At 43.2% G+C, this 17,459-nt stretch overlaps 1 protein-coding gene across 1 annotated transcript in view; it reads left to right on the top strand.

Annotated features, from left to right (window-relative positions):
- SMC5 (structural maintenance of chromosomes 5) overlaps positions 1–17,459 on the top strand; it is a 281,089-nt gene that overhangs the window by 206,733 nt on the left and 56,897 nt on the right. Inside the window, exon 17 of the mRNA XM_029612667.1 lies at positions 4,573–4,695. Coding sequence (XP_029468527.1) covers positions 4,573–4,695 — 123 coding nt within the window. The remainder of the gene's footprint in view (positions 1–4,572; positions 4,696–17,459) is intronic.

Here is a 17,459-nt window from a genome sequence, read left to right as displayed (position 1 = left end):
TCTCCCTTCAACTCTCCTCAGAAGAATGAGCAGTGGCGTGTATGCTGATAAGGCTCCTCAGCCTTCGGGCTATAATTTCAGTGCCCATGTCACAAGAAAATATGGGCCAGTATTCCATATATTTCATTGTGCCCAAGAAGGAGGGCTCCTTTCACTCCATCCTAGATATCAAGAGAGAAGTCAATTGCGGGTGACTCGTTTTTGCATGGGAACCTTACGCTCAATGATGAAGGCAAGTACAATCAAGGGAGTTTAAGTCTCTGGATTTGTCAGAGATATACCTTCATATTCCCATCCGTCTGGAGCATCAACGGTTTCTGCATTTTTGCTGTTTTGAGGCAACATTATCAGCTTCGAGTGCTGCCTTTGTGTTGGCCCTGCGCCCAGAACCTTTTCCAAGGTTATGGTAATGGTTACAGCAGTGTGAAGAAAGGATGGCATTCTGCTTCATCCATACTTAGACGATTGGCTGATTCAGGCCAAGAGTCTGGAAGAGAGCCTTCTGGTCTCCTGCAAGGTGCCTCCTTGCTACAGGAACTAGGTTGGGTGGTGAACTTGACCAAGAACAATCTACAGCCATCCCAGACACTGGAATATCTCTGTGTTCAGCATGACAAGAAGCAAGGCAGGGTTTTACTGATGCAGAGCCGCATTCAGAAGCTGATGGCACAGGTGTGACTATTGACAGAAACAATACACCTGACAGTGTGGTCTTATCTTACAGGTCTTGGGTTGATGGCAGCCATCCTAGTGGTGGTTCTGTGGGCAAGGTTGCATATGTACCCTCTTCAGCGCACTCTGCTGGCTTGTCTCAGGACCATTCCATTCAGCTTTGCCTGCTGGTGGAGATCAGCATACAACTGCTGTGTTGGTTGCAAGCAGATCATCTAAGGAAGGGGGTTTCCCTACGATCATCAGACTGGCTACTACTCACAACGGATGCAAGCCTCCAAGGTTGAAGGGCTCACTGTCAGAAGTTGATAGCACAAAGGTGCTGGAATACAGAAGAGTCTGCCTGCAGCACCAATCATCTGGAAGCCTGGGCTGTCCAGTTGGCATGTTTATGATTCTTCAACCAATTGTAAAGTCGAGCAGCCCAGATAATGTCAGACAATGTGACGACAGTGGCTTACATCAATCACCAGAGAGGAACCAAGAGCCAGCATGTGTCACAGGAAATAGTCCAACTCATGGAATGGGTGGAAATGCATCTTCAGAAGATCTCAGACTCACACATTGCAGGAAAAGAACTGACTTTCTCAGCAGTGTGTACCCAAGAGAATGGAAAACGAGGCGTTCCAGCTTAGGGTGGACTGCTGGGGCCTTCCATTTCTAGACTTGCTGGTGACATCTCACAATGCGAAAGTTCCTCCTTTCTTCAGTCGCAGGAGAGATCTAAAGTCCTTGGACATCGATGCCCTCATGCAGGAGTGGCGGGAGGGCAAGCTCATTTATGCCTTTCCCCCATGGCCCAAGTTGGGCAGAATGATTAAGGATCGAGAGTCGCTCGGGTATGGTGCTTTGGTGGCATCAGATTGGCCTAGGAGGCTATGATATGCAGAATTCTGAAAGCTCCTGATGAACTCTCCTATCCAATTACCGGTTCACTGGATTTTGCTACAGCAGGGGCCTGTTCTTCACAAAGTTCCAACTCTATTTTGCCTTACAGTATGGTCCTTGACAGGGCTAGGTAGCTGAAGTGTGGATATTCCACTGTGGTGATTCTCGCTCGAAGCAGGATGGCAGAGTTCTCCACTTCCTTAGCCTATGTGCTGGTTTGGTGAGTGTTTGAGGCTTGATGTAAGGATCAAGGGTTTCATCCTTATTCGGTTAAGATCCCGCTCATTTAGGAATTTTTTGCAGTATGGATTGAGTAAAGGGTTGGCCCTTTAATTCTTTGAAGGCACAGGTGGCGGCTCTTACATGTTTCCAAGGTCAAGTGAATGTGGACCCTTGGCTCATCTAGATGTGGCTTGTTTCTAAAAAGGGGTGAAGCATCTTTGTCCTTCACTGCAGTTGCCCATGCCCTTATGGAGTATTAATCTGTTTTTTGGATTTTCTGGCAGGTCCCACTTTTTGACCGCTGTGTAGCCTTTCCTTGAAGTTACTTATCTTGAATTTGTGGCAATTTGTTCTGCGCATAGAATCTCCGAACTGCAGGCTTTGTCTTGCCAGAAACCGTTTCTGCAAGTGACTCTGGGGATAATACAGTTGCGTACTGTTTGGTGGTTTTTGTTTTTGTTTTTGGAAAGGTAGTCTCGGATTTTCACTTGAATCAATTTCTCTGCCAATTCTGGACAGGGAGAGAGATGTGGATGAATATTGCCTGTTATATTCCTTGGATGCGAAGAGGCATCTCTTGATGTATTTAGAGATTTCTGAACCTCTCAGGAAGATAGACTGGTTAATTATACTCCATGGTGGGAGTAAATAAGATGAGCTAGCATCATGGGCTTACAGTAGCCTGCTGGATTAAGGAGGTAGTCACAACTGTGAATATGGATGTTGAGAAGTCTTATCCTAGTCAGGATAGGGCTTATTCCACTAGGACTCAGGCAGTGTCATGGGCAGAAATTAGATTGCTGTCTCCCGTCGAGATTTGCTGAGCTGCGACGTGGTCCTCCTTTATATACCTTTTCCAGGCATTACTGCCTGTGGGGCGGATTTTCAGAGCCCTGCTCGCCTAAATCCGCCCAAATCCGGGCGGATTTAGGCGAGCAGGGCCCTGCGCGCCGGTAAGCCTATTTTACATAGGCCTACCGGCGCACGCAGAGCCCCGGGACTCGCGTAAGTCCCGGGGTTTTCGGAGGGGGCATGTCGGGGGGCGGGCCCGAACCGCGCAGCGTTTTCGGGGCGTGTCAGCGTTTTGGGGGCGGGTCCGGGGGCGCGGCTACGGCCCGGGGCAGTCCGGGGGTGTGGCCGCGCCCTCCGTACCCGCCCCCAGGTCGCGTCCCGGCGCGCAAGAGGCCCGCTGGCGCGCGGGGATTTACACCTCCCTCTGGGAGGCGTAAATCCCCCGACAAAGGTAAGGGGGGGGGCTTAGACAGGGCCGGGTGGGTGGGTTAGGTAGGGGAAGGGCGGGGAAGGTGAGGGGAGGGCAAAAGGAAGTTCCCTCCGAGGCTGCTCCGATTTCGGAGCAGCCTCGGAGGGAATGGGGGTAGGCTGCGCGGCTCGGCGCGCGCCGGCTATACAAAATCAATAGTCTTGCGCGCGCCGATCCAGGTTTTTAGCAGATACGCGCGGCTCCGCGCGTATCTACTAAAATCCAGCTTACTTTTGCTTGCGCCCTGATGCGCCAGCAAAAGTAGGCCAAATCGCGCGGTTTGAAAATCTACCCCTGTATGTGCAGGCGCGAGAGGATGCAGCCTTTGCACATGCGGTGTTGATCGGACCGCAGGCAGCCTCCCACCCTGTTTCGGAAGTAGCTTTGGCACATCCTAATTGTGTGGATCCACCAGCTGAATGCTAAGAAAGGAGAAATTACTACTTACCTGATAATTTTCTTTTCTTTAATGAAGATAGGTGGATCCACCTTACCGCCCTTGGCTGCCAGATGGTTGTGTTTTTGTCCTCCTTTGTGGCTGCGTGTTCCAGGGGTTATTGGTAAGTGTCAATCCGGTCCCTAGTCTAGTGTTGTTACACTCTCCTTGTCTGAGCTCAATAGTTTTCTGTTAACTCATTGTTGGAGTGGTTGTATGACAATAATCAAGTTTCGTTAGTTTGTCCACAGTTGGCTTTTGCAGAGAATACTGGTGGTCTGATGTCAGTGCAGGGATATATATACTGTGATGTCAGCTTTGCTCTGTCTCCATCTGCTGGTAGAGGTGCAGCAGATGGATCCACCTATCTTCATTAATGAAAAGGAATTGTCAGGTAAGTAGTAATTTCTCCATGTTCAGAATAAGGTCCTGAGTCTCATTTAATATTAAAAGAGAAATTACTTATTTGAGCTGTTTGGTTAACATTTTTTTTAAATTTAAACTCTTAAGAAATGAAAAGGCAATAATTTTATTGTGGATAAATGGGATTGATATAGAGACAATTTCTAATTACAATACACATTTACTTATCTGTATAATATATCTCTGGCAAGGATGTCTCAGGTTTACTGAATATTTGTACATCTAGATAAATGTACACAAATGTTCTGCTCTGACAATCCAAAGTACTTATAACCTCAGCACATAATAGCAAAATAATCTTGTTATTAGCAAAATATGCCAGAAGTGGATTTCTTTAGCCAATATAATGTAATTAATATTGGTCTCTGCTGTACTTATATAGTTCTTTTCCTTCTAATATTTGTGCTGAAACTTTCTGGCTGATAATATTTTGCCAGCATAAATGTCATCTGAAGTGGGACTCAGTATTATGGAATAATTTCTCAGCAGGAATTTAGTTAGTAAATCATTATATAATATACTAGGCTAAGTATAAGACAAAATACATTTCTGCAGTTTAATTATTCTTAAGATTTTATTCATTGTATCACATTTATTTCAGAGTTTTTCTTAAGACCAAATTTTATTGTGGCAATTCAGATTTTTGAAATGAAGTTTTATATTTTTATAGAGTTGCATGACACTGAATATACAGAAAGTGAATTTGGCTCTTCAGAGCACGGCACTGACATCTGAAAAGAACAGACTGGAGTCTGATTGTAAAGCTGCATCTTCCCAACTAAAGGCAGTTGAGGTAAGTATTTTTGCTGCTCAGTACATTTTAAGTTATTTGTAAAATAACTTATTTTCCTTTTTCATTACAACTAACTAATTCTAATTTACAGTATTGTCTAATTTTTTTTATCCATTCTCTCTTTAATCAGCCTATTTAATAATTTCTTAAGAGGCAAACAACCATTGGTAATCTCAGTGAATTAACTCTATTTGCTCACAGCTGTCACAATAGTTGACAGTGGTCAACCTCACTACTAGTTGTCATTCATTTATTTTCTCCCTCTACAAGCAGGATGTGAAGTTCTCACAGGTGGGTGGCATCATGGGACAAAAGCATGGACAATGGGGTTTTACTTTTTATTGCTTCTATAAGCAGTTGGCATGTTCCACTGAGTATGTGTATGCTATCCTGTGTCAAGGAAATCATGCGGGACCTCTGTCATTTCTTGCTTTTCTGTGGAGCCAAACTGTCATGTCTCGTTTTTTGTTTATTTTTTCTGGGATAATTTTCTAAATTGTTTCATCTTTGGCCCTTCTTGGTTCACTTTATCTTTCATCTATTCAGTTCATTAGGTAGGTTTCTTGGTCATTTTTAAAATTTTCTTGCTTTTTTTTCCCTGAATGGAATGTGCATCAGTATTGGTGCATTGGGCAATTATTTTGTAAAATCGAGTATTGATTTCACCTCAGTTAATTAGCAAGTACCCCCCAGTGCAGTTTTGTCTGTCACAGATCCCTATAATATATATGTGCTCTGCTTGGGGGATGACCACATCATCTCAGCGCACTCTACATGCAGGAAGATGACTCCCAAACGACATCATTCCCAGTTAGAGATGGTGGAAAAGCAAGTTCATCTCATCAGCCTCGAAGGGCCCAAGAGCTGCACCAGATGTTGACGATGAATTCACAATGAGGAAGCAACTATCTCCCTTGACATCAAGGACCCATAAAATCAGGGAGCGACCATCATCTAGCTCCTCCCATCCGGTGACAGTGAAGGATTCTGCATCATTAGTACCAGTATTGAGGTATTGAGGAGTACTAATACCGAGCACTGGGTGAAGACTAAGAAGCATCGTTATTGGTCCTCATTGGTGATTCTAGGAGCAGGGAAATTCAGACTGCAGCCATAAATCCTCCTAAGCATTACCATAGAGAGGACAGCTTACATTGTTGTTAGTCTTGGGAATCGTGACCACCTCCAAGGATTCAGTTGCTAGCCTCTGATCTCTCTCAAGTGTCCCAGGAAGATGTGACCACTTTTTTTCATGAGAAATTGGCTTGGGTAGATTTTGAGGAGGAATTGAATAGTAGAATCCAAGCAGTGTTGGTCTGTAGAATTTAGAGCATTGGTACATTAACATGGTCTATAGTCTAGCAAACAGAGGTCCAACCTCTGCTGGAGACTCTTATAGTATCTGGCAGAAGGCACCCTCTGCCATATCCTGAAGAGGCATCATCATCAAGAATCACTGCACCATTGTCAATTTTGAGTGCCTAAGGGGAGATTAATACATACAAAATAAAAATTGAACTTCAGACACTTGTCAGTGAAGGGATCAATCCCTGTTCAGAACTTAGTACTGAATGGAGATTGGTCTGTTTACCCAGAGCATAGTGAATAAATTAAGTGTCAAGAATTGTCAGCTGTGCCAGCATTTAACGTTTAGCCCAGCAAGAAGAAATAACTTTGTTTCCTCCTGTTGGGCTTTATAGACATTTTTGGGAGTTTGGGGTAGAGGGTGGGGATTTCGCCTACAACTTTTTTTTAAATTGAGGATGTGTGGGATCAGAATGCTGCTGGCCACTACTTTTCTTTAGCTTGAGGGATGAGAGGGAAAGAGAATTGGGCACCACTCGGCCCCCTGCAAGATCAGGGTGCAGCTGGCCTACTACTTCCGTTTTTCAATATTTAAAAACATGGTGAGCAGCAGTTACCAGATAAGTGCCACTGAATATCTGGGTAATGTTACCCGCACAGTTTCTGGATAACTATGCTCCTCACTAGGTTTTGGATTATGAACCTCTAAGTAATAGTGGCAGATCAAAGAATAGAAATTGAGTTAAATTTTAAAAGCCTTAAATATAGCAAAGTTCAACATGGGGGAAATGAAACAAATGAAACCAGCATATAATTTTTCAAATTGGACCGAACATTAAAAGTAGACTGAAAGCCAAGTTTTAGATGCCTACCTTTTTTATCAAGAGAACCTTGATACATGTAAATCACAGCTCATTACACAGTAAAAAAGAAAAAGAAGCAAATGTGGAGAAGAAAAAATATATAAATCGCCATAGTCCACATTTGGAGGAGAATTGAAGGAAAGAAAGGAACATTAATAATACCAAGGTTAATCTGCAAAGGCCAGAATCCAGGACATAAGAAAAAAATTATTTGGTAAAGTCCTGTTTTACAAAAACCCTTCCAACCGATCTGGATCCGAGAAAATATATTTAACACTGTCCAGTTTCACAACACATTTGCATGGAAATTTTAACAAGAAATTAGCACCTAGAGCTAAAACTCTGCTTTTCTGAAAGAAACATTTTCCTTCTGTGCTGTTTCCTTAACAACCATCCAGGAACACTGCAATTTTGTGACCCAAAAAATAAGCATCTTTAAGACGAAAAAACAATTTCATTCGTTATTCTGGTTCAGTGCAAATATGGCTAGAAGAGTTGCTCTATTTATAACTATTTTTTGAGATTTAAAAATAAAATTGAGATCCAAATTAACGACAAATGAGGCTTTACAAAACATCACCAGAAAAGATAGAATTTGCTTAAATAGCAACTTAGAAATTGGAGGAATAAATTCTTCAGGAACTTTCAACAATTCAGGAACACTTAAGAAAATTGAGAAATCGTAAATTAAGCCTTTTGGAATAGTTTCCCATATTCTCCATCGTCCAGTACAACAACTGGGTGCCTTTGATTAAAGCAACTTTACAGTCGTGTAAGTTGGAATATATATCTCCAGTTTCAACACTTTTCTGTCCATGTTCCTTAATTGTGAATTTTTAATCATAAGAAATTGCCATACTGGGTCAGACCAAGGGTCCATCAAGCCCAGCATCCTGTTTCCAACAATGGCCAATCCAGGCTACAGGTACCTGGCAAGTACCCAAAAACTAAGTATATCCCATGCTATTGATGCTAATAATAGCAGTGGCTAATTTTTAAGTCAACTTGATTAATAGTAGATAATGGACTACTCCTCCAAGAACTTATCCAAACCTTTTTTAAACCCAGCTAAACTAACAGCACCAGCCACATCCTCTGACAAAAAATTGCAGAGCTTTATTGTGCGTTGTGAAAAAGAATTTTCTCCGATTAGTCTTAAATGTGCTACTTGCTAACTTCATGGAATGCCCCCTAGTCCTTCTATTATTCGAAAGTGTAAATAACCAAGTCACATCTACTCGTTCAAGACCTCTCATGATCTTAAAGACCTCTATCATATCCCCCGTCAGCTGTCTCTTCTCCAAGCTGAACAGCCCTAACCTCTTCAGCCTTTCCTCACAGGGGAGCTGTTCCATCCCCTTTATCATTTTGGTTGCCTTTCTCTGTACCTTTTCCATCGCAACTATATCTTTTTTGAGATGCGGCGACCAGAATTGTACACAGTATTCAAGGTGCGGTCTCACGGTGGAGTGATACAGAGGCATTATGACATTTTCCATTCTATTAACCATTCCCTTCCTAATAATTCTTAACATTCTATTTGCTTTTTTGACTGCTGCAGCACATTGAGCCGACGATTTTAAAGTATTATCCACTATGATGCCTAGATTTTTTTCCTGGGTGGTAGCTCCTAATATGGAACCTAACATCGTGTAACTACGGCAAGGGTTATTTTTCCCTATATGCAACACCTTGCACTTGTCCACATTAAATTTCATCTGTCATTTGGATGCCCAATCTTCCAGTCTTGCAAGGTCCTCATGTAATGTATCACAGTCTGCCTGTGATTTAACTACTCTGAATAATTTTGTATCATCTGCAAATTTGATAACCTCACTCGTTGTATTCCTTTCCAGATCATTTATATATATATTGAAAAGCACCGGTCCAAGTACAGATCCCTGAGGCACTCCACTGTTTAATCTTTTCCACTGAGAAAATTGACCATTTAATCCTACTCTTTGTTTCCTGTCTTTTAACCAGTTTGTAATCTATGAAAGGACTTCACCTCCTGTCCCATGACTTTTTAGTTTTCTTAGAAGCCTCTCATGAGGGACTTTGTCAAACACCTTCTGAAAATCCAAATACACTACATCTATCGGTTCACCTTTATCCACATGTTTATTAACCCCTTCAAAAAAATGAAGCAGATTTGTTAGGCAAGACTTCCCTTGGGTAAATCCATGTTGACTGTGTCCCATTAAATCATGTCTTTCTATATGCTCTGCGATTTTGATCTTGAGAATAGTTTCCACTATTTTTCCCGGCACTGAAGTCAGGCTCACTGGTCTATAGTTACCTGGATCGCCCCTGGAGCCTTTTTTAAATATTGGGGTTACATTGGCCACCCTCCAGTCTTCAGGTACAATGGATGATTTTAATGATAGGTTACAAATTTTAACTAATAGATCAGAAATTTCATTTTTGAGTTCCTTCAGAACCCTAGGATGCATACCATCCGGTCCAGGTAATTTGCTACTCTTTAGTTTGTCAATCTGGCCTACTACATCTTCCAGTTTCACAGTGATTTCGTTCAGTTCGTCTGACTCATCACCCCTGAAAACCATCTCCGGAACTGGTATCTCCCCAACATCCTCATTAGTAAACATGGAGGCAAAGAATTTATTTAGTCTTTCTACATTGGCCTTATCTTCCCTAAGAGCCCCTTTAACCCCTCTGTCATCTAATGGTCCAACCGACTCCCTCACAGGTTTCTTGCTTTGGATATATTTTAAAAAGTTTTTATTATGAGTTTTTGCCTCTATGGCCAACTTCATTTCAAATTCTCTCTTCGCCTGTCTTATCAATGTTTTACACTTACCTTGACAATGCTTATGTTTTATCCTATTTTCTTCAGATGGATCCTTCTTCCAATTTTGAAGGATGTTTTTTTGGCTAAAATAGCCTCTTTCACCTCACCTTTTAACCATGACTGTAATCGTTTTGCCTTCCTTCCACCTTTCTTAATGCATGGAATACATATGGACTGCACCTCTAGGATTGTATTTTTAAACAATGTCCAAGCCTGTTGAACACTTTTAACCTTTGCAGCTGCACCTTTCATTTTTGTCTAACTATTTTCCTCATTTTATCAAAGTTTCCCTTTTTAAAATTTAATGTTAGAGCTGCAGATTTACTTATTGTCCCCCTTCCAGTTATTAGTTTAAATTTGATTATGTTATGATCACTGTTGCCAAGTGGCCCCACCACCATTACTTCTCTCACCAAATCTTGCATTCCACTAAGAATTAAATCTAAAATAGCTCCCTCTCTTGTTGGTTCCTGAACCAATTGCTCCATGAAGCAATCATTTATTACATCCAGGAAATTTGTCTCTAGCAAGTCCTGATGTTACATTTACCCAGTCAATATTGGGGTAATTGAAATCTCCCATTATTATTGCACTGCCAAATTGGTTTGCTTCCCTGATTTCTCTTAGCATTTCGTCATCTGTCTGACCATTTTGTCCAGGTGGACGGTATTATACTCCTATCACTATACTCTTACCCAACACACATGGGATTTTTACCCATATAGATTCTACTGAGCATATACTCTCTTGTATGATCTTTATCCTGTTGGACTCTTTACCCTCCCAGACATAAAGTGCCACACCCCCACCAAGTTGATCCTCCCTATCATTGCGATATAATTTGTACCCTGATATAGCACTGTCCCATTGGTTTTCCTCCTTCCACCAAGTCTCTGTGATGCCAATTATGTCAATCTCATCATTTGCTGCTATACACTCTAACTCTCCCATCTTAGCAGGCTCAGCTTAAAAAGATTCCCTTATCAAGTATGTAGGTGGGAAAATGTGAGCAAACCCAGCAATCAGATATATTGAATGTTTTCTATAATGTGTAGCATAACTGACATAAGTATTTTCAGCACTCCCTGAATGTAATGGGAGGCAATAAGGAGAGACAGACTTGGACAAGCCTCATGCTAATAGAAGGTAGAGCTGTGCTTGATTGATTTGGCTCGGAGGAGTGAAGGGATCATTGAATTTTTCACACCACCAGCTTTCATGGGAGTCTATACAGTGGAGCTCAGGGAATCTTCACTGGATTCAACGTCATTAATGGTATCTGTTCATTCAGTTTCCCGACTCCAGAGGACACCTAGCTTTATCAGGGAATTAGTGAGGCCTAGATGACGCCTTGACTCCACTGAGTTTCAATATATCTACTATAGCTGGATTAGGGTGTTCCTCACTTCTGTCGAACATTATTGCTGGTTCTGGGCCTTAGGCTTTCTTGCAGTAGCTGGCATTTACCCAATGGTCAGATCCTTGAAATTCCAAAGCAGAGTAGCTTACCAACAGTATTTGATATGGGCCTTTCGACCTAGGTTGTAAACAGTTCTTCCATTGAAGTACTTTGAGGATATGCAAAGTCACCGGGATGTACATCTGGAGTAACTTGATTAAGGAATTCTTGAAAAACTGAAGAGATCTTCTGATGATTCTTTCTAGAATCTGTTGATATAGCTGTGAAACAGTTTAAACCGAGTTCATTTTGTGCACAGTCCTTATCAATTGATAATTTTGACATAGAAGAAATTGCTATGGGTCTTCCCATGATAATTTCATGAGGAGTAAGTCCATGCTTGCATTTGGGCATATGCCTAATGCTTATAAAGGCCAAGAGAAGAGCATCCGACCATTTCAATGATGTAAGAACATAAGAAATTGCCATGCTGGGTCAGACCAAGGGTCCATCAAGCCCAGCATCCTGTTTCCAACAGAGGCCAAAACCAGGCCACAAGAACCTGGCAATTACCCAAACACTAAGAAGATCCCATGCTAATGATGCAATTAATAGCAGTGGCTATTCCCTAAGTAAAATTGATTAATAGCCATTAATGGACTTCTCCTCCAAGAACTTATCCAAACCTTTTTTGAACCCAGCTACACTAACTGCACTAACCACATCCTCTGGCAACAAATTCCAGAGCTTTATTGTGCGTTGAGTGAAAAAGAATTTTCTCTGATTAGTCTTAAATGTGCTACTTGCTAACTTCATGGAATGCCCCCTAGTCCTTCTATGTAAGTTTAACTAGTTTATTTTTCAAAACTTAATTTTAAATGCTCAATTAAACAAAAGGTTTGAGGTCTATAAGGCAATAATAATGCAATTTAATTCCCACAATTTTCCCAATTTCTTGCATTATTTAAAATCTATATCCTTATCACTTTCAGTAATCTCTGGTATCTCAAACCTTGGTATGACCTCTTTCAAGAGTTTCTTTGCAACAGTGACAGTATCATCTTTAGCTGTAGGTAATGCTTTGAGCTATACAGTGAATATACATGCAACAGTTAAAATATATTTCCATTATAACACCTGAGGCATAAGAATAAAATTAATGTTCAATCTCACAAATAGTCCCCAGGGGGCACTCAGATGTGAGGGTGCAACCCATAAACCTTTCCCTATATTATGGACTTTGCAGGTACTACATATCTATACAACTTTTAAGACAATGGGGCCCAGAACTGGTGCCAACTAATGTAACTAGATCTCTCTTACCCCCCCCCCCCCCCTTGAATATGAACTTTTATGAACCAGGCCAGCAAGGAGGGGGTAATATGGTGACTGGGGCCACCAGAAGTCCATTGAACCCTCAATAGAATCCATCAGGGAAGACCATACAATTCTGACGTCTTTACAAAGAGTGTTCTTATGTAGCTTCGTTTTATAAAGAAACAGTAAAAGAAAGAAATCTGATCCGGTATCTGTAAAGGAAAGTGTCTTATTAGAAAGGGAAAAAAGGTAGTGCTTCAAGGAGGGCCATAGCATCAGTAAAGGAGTTTCAAAGATATCAGCTGAGAAGTGTACTGAACGTTTTACTAGTGCAATCTGTGAAAGAGAAAGCAAAGATTGTTAAAAGGGCTGAATGAGTTCATAATCAGCTCGATACAGTAAAGTTCAGTTGAAGATTTCTCGTCTGTAACGAGCTCGCTGCGCACAATTCGGACGCGTAAGGCAAACCAGCGATACAGTCTCCAGTTTTGCGCGTCCGTAGCGCTTCTTAAAACAGACGCGTAACCCTTCCCACACCCGGCATATAAATGAACGAATTAGCTGTATAATGAAGGAATTAGCTATTCCCCTCCGATACCGTAACGGGCACTCAGGTTCTCTCATTAGTAACGCACTGTTTTGCCTTGGCCGTAACGTGTTAGTTTACCGCCTCCCCCTAGTAGGAGTTAGGACTGTGAGTCTAGTAACAAATCCATCAACACCGCTTAAGATACTCAAAAACAATAAAACACAATTTAAAAAAAAAGCCATACAGAGATAATCGAGAAAATGTAATGATGTGGGACACATAAAACCTGTCAGAAGAAAAAATAAAAATTTTTAAATACCTGTCGGAGGGCCGCGTGGGTCCAGGCGGCCGGCGGCGGCGGGAGCCGGGTGGTCGCGTGTTAAATCTAGGCCGCGGGCGGGTGGGCGCCTGTTCCAGGAGGCAGCGGCGGCGGGGGGACACGCGTTAGTTCGAGACGGCCGGCGGGCGGCGGGTGGTCGCGTGTTAAATCTAGGCCGGGTCCGCACAGGCGCGCATTCTTTCACTGCCGGTGGGGGCTGCCTCCGGCAGCCCCCACCGGCAGTGAAAGAATGCGCCCCTGTGCGACCCCTGCGATTCGGCGCTCAAGGCGTGACGTTACGGCATGTGACTGCCTTCAGCGCCGAATCGCAGGGGTCGCACAGGCGCGCATTCATTCATTCACTGCCGGTGGGGGCTGCCGAGGCAGCCCCCACCGGCAGTGAATGAATTCATTCATCCAGGCGGAGGAGCCGTCTGCTTTCGCCACCGGCTCCTCCGCCTGGATGAATGAATGCGTGCCTGTGCGACCCCTGCGATTCGGCGCTCAAGGCAGTCACATGCCGTGACGTCACGCCATGAGCGCCGAATCGCAGGGGTCGCACAGGCGCGCATTCATTCACTGCCGGTGGGGGCTGCCGGAGGCAGCCCCCACCGGCAGTGAATGAATGCGCGCCTGTGCGGACCCGGCCTAGATTTAACACGCGACCACCCGCCGCCCGCCGGCCGTCTCGAACTAAGGCGTGTCCCCCCGCCGCCGCCTGGAACAGGCACCCACCCGCCCGCGGCCTAGATTTAACACGCGACCACCCGGCTCCCGCCGCCGGCCGCCTGGACCCACGCGGCCGTCTGAAACTAACGCGCGTCCACCCGCCGCCCGGAACAGGCGCCCACCCGCCCGCGGCCTAGATTTAACACGCGACCACCGGCCCCCCGGATCCCGCCGGCCGCCTGGACCCACACGGCCCTCCGACAGGTATTTAAAAATTTTGATTTTTACACTTCCTGGTGCCTGTCATTTCAAATGTCATTTGAAATGACAGGTACCAGCGCACCCAGGTTACTGTATAGGCGCTGTATTAAGCGCCTATACAGTAAAATGGGTTGCGTGGGCATAACTCTTCCCTATCGCTTCACAGCCGTGGCATGCATTTGCATGCGATTAGAGGAGAGTATCGGGGAGTTAGTGAAGAGAACTGTGCGTGCGGGGAGGAAGGGTGCGCCTGACACTACCTCACTGTTTCTACCTCGACCTTACTGTATCGACCTGAATGTTTGTTTGTTTATTTATTTATTTGAAGTTTTTATAGACCGACATTCATTGGAAACATCACATCGGTTTACAAGGAAGAGGAAATGCAACGTATATGCTTTACAAAGAACTGTTAACATCAATACATAGCATAGGGCAGGTTGCTTAAATAACTGGAAGTTGAACTATGTAAATAAAATACTAAAATAACAGGGTATAAATAGTGGGAGATGAGATATGTAAATAATGTATGTATAATAAGTATAGAGGTAACACAAAATGTAAATTGCTAAACGAATAAATACATGGAGATCATAAAATTAACCAATGGAAAGATTACAGAGCAGTTATAATAGATTATGCATTATAGGGCAGGTAGTCGTGGAAACGAGATGAGAATAAATGGTAAGATAGAAGTGAGGTGAACTTGTTGCAGGGAGGACGAGTGAGTGAGAAAGGATCAGGTGAAAGCTTGTTTGAATAACCAGGTTTTCAGTTTTTGTTTGAATTTTTTTGGTCAGAGCTCTTGTCGTAGGTCAGTGGACATAGAGTTCCAGATTGCAGGCCCTGCAATGGATAGGGCACGCTCTTTTGTGGTGGTAAGATGTGTAAGCTTAGTGGGAGGTGTGTGTAAAGTTGCCATGTAGTGTGATCTAGTGGGTCTGTTGGGGGTGCGGAAATGTAGGGAGTCATTGAGCCAATGCATATTATGGGTGTGTAAGGTTTTGTGTATGATGGAAAGGGTCTTATAGCGGATGCGGGAGGCAATAGGGAGCCAGTGTAATTCTTTGAGGATGGGGGTGATATGTTCAGTTTTGTGAGTGTTAGTGAGAACGTGGGCAGCAGCATTTTGCAGCATTTGGAGTGGGGAAATTGTGTTTTTGGGAAGGCCTAAATGGAGGGTGTTTGCAGTAGTCAATTTTTGAAAAAATCATGGACTGGAGTACTGTGCGGAAGTTGCTGAAGTGGAGGAGGGGTCTTAGTATTTTTAGGGTGTGAAGTTTGAAATAGCATTCTTTCATTGTGGTATTGATACATTTTTTTAGGTTTAGTTGATTGTCAATGATGATGCCTAGGTCTCATACGTGTTGTGAAGTGGAGATTGTAGAAGGGAGGATGATGGGTTGGAAGCGGGTGAAGTTGTTGTGTTGGGCTGATATGATCATGATTTCTGTTTTGGTAGTGTTGAGAGCGAGGTTGAGGTTAGTGAGGAGGGTGTTGATGGCAGTGAAAGCAGTTCCCCAAGTTTTAATGGAATTGGGTAAGGAATCAGTAATAGGGATGAGGATTTGTACATCGTCCGCATATATGAGGTGTGTAAGACCCAGTTCAGAGAGGAGGTGGCAGAGCGGTAGTAGGTAGATGTTAAAAAGTGTAGAGGATAAGGAGGAGCCTTGGGGAACGCCTTGTGATAGGTCGATTGCTTGGGATTCAGTGTTGCCTATTCTGACTTTGTATTGTCTGTTTAGGTAGGATTCGAACCAGCGAAGTGGATACCTGAGATGCCAATTTCCTTGAGCCGGTTGAGTAGGATGTTGTGGCATATGGTGTCTAATGCGAAGGAAATATCTAGCAGTGCAAGGATGTAAGAGTTGCCTTTGTCCAATCCTTTGAGGAGGGAATCTTTGAGCGAGATCAGGAGGGTTTCTGTGCTGAAGTGCTTAAGGAAGCCGAATTGTGCTGGGAAAGAATATTATGGTTTTCTAGAAAGTCAGTTAGATGGGTGTTTACTACTTTTTCCAGAATTTTTGCTAGGAAGGGTAGGTTAGAGATTGGGCGATAGTTGGTTAGTTCAGTGGGGTCGAGTTTTGGTTTCTTTAGAATAGGTTTGACTATAGCTTGTTTTAGTGAAGTTGGGCATCTCCGAGTGTGATTGAGCGGTTGATGATGTTGGCTAGGGGTTGTGATATTATGTTAGGGATGGTCAGGAGTGATTTAGTGGGAATCGTATCAGATGGGTGTGATGAGGGTTTCATTTTCTTTGAGTGATTCTATTTCAGTGGAGGCAGTGGTCTCAAAGGTGTTTAGGGAGGCAAATGGGTTTTTTTGGAAGGGCTTTAGTGGGGAGTGAAGTTGTTGGAAAGCATGTCATGATTTTAGATATTTTGTCGTGGAAAAACTGTGCTAGTTCTTCACATTTTGTTTTGGCATCCTCGTCTGGTATGGGTGAGGGGGCAGTTTTGGTCAGATCTGAGACGTATGCGAATAGGGCGTTGGCATTGAATTGTAGGTTGTGGATTCTCTTAGCGTGTAAATCTCGCTTGGTTTTAAGGATAGTCTCACGGTAGATGTGTAGGGAGGATTCGTATTTTGCCAGTTGTGGGAGAGGGGTCTTTACGCCAGTTCTTTTCCTGGCTTCTAAGGTTGCACTTCATCTTTTTTAATTCAGGAGTGTACCAAGGTTTTTTTGAGGTGAGTGTGGGGTTTAGTTCTTTAGATTGCAGAGAGCAGATTTTATTAGCAATGTTGCTAGTGAGGTGATTCCAGGATGAGAGTGCAGAATCGGTGTCAGTAAGATCGAGTTTATGAAGATCATTGGTGAGGGCTGTGATTAGGTCGTCTCTAGAGCAGGGTTTTCTGAAATGAATAGTATTATTTTTTTGTGTGTATGAGGGTGGCTGTGCTTTTTATTGAAAGATTTGCTCTAATGAGGTAGTGTCCGATCAGGGTACTAAGGTGTAGGAGGGGAGTGCCAGGTAGGATTCGAAAGTTTATAGAGATTAGATCCAAGGAAGTGACCTGCTTTGTGTGTAGGGCTTGTTAAATTTGCTTAAAGCCCATAGCATTGAGTGAGACCAGGAAAGCATCACATGTCCCTCCCCCTGTACTTTTCTGATGTCCTTGTTTGATGTACTTTCTACCTTCAGTTTGGATGTAAACCGGTATGATGTAACCACTAATACCGGTATAGAAAAGAATTAAATAAATAAATGTGGGAGAAAGTGGAACTGAGTTGACGTGGATATTGAAATCACCGAGAATGATAGCAGGAGTGTCTATTGCTAGGTTCT

Source organism: Rhinatrema bivittatum, chromosome 1, assembly GCF_901001135.1.
Source record: "Rhinatrema bivittatum chromosome 1, aRhiBiv1.1, whole genome shotgun sequence".
NCBI lineage: Eukaryota > Metazoa > Chordata > Amphibia > Gymnophiona > Rhinatrematidae > Rhinatrema > Rhinatrema bivittatum.
Note: the sequence above shows the minus strand (reverse complement) of the source record. Positions and strands in the feature narration are given on the sequence as shown.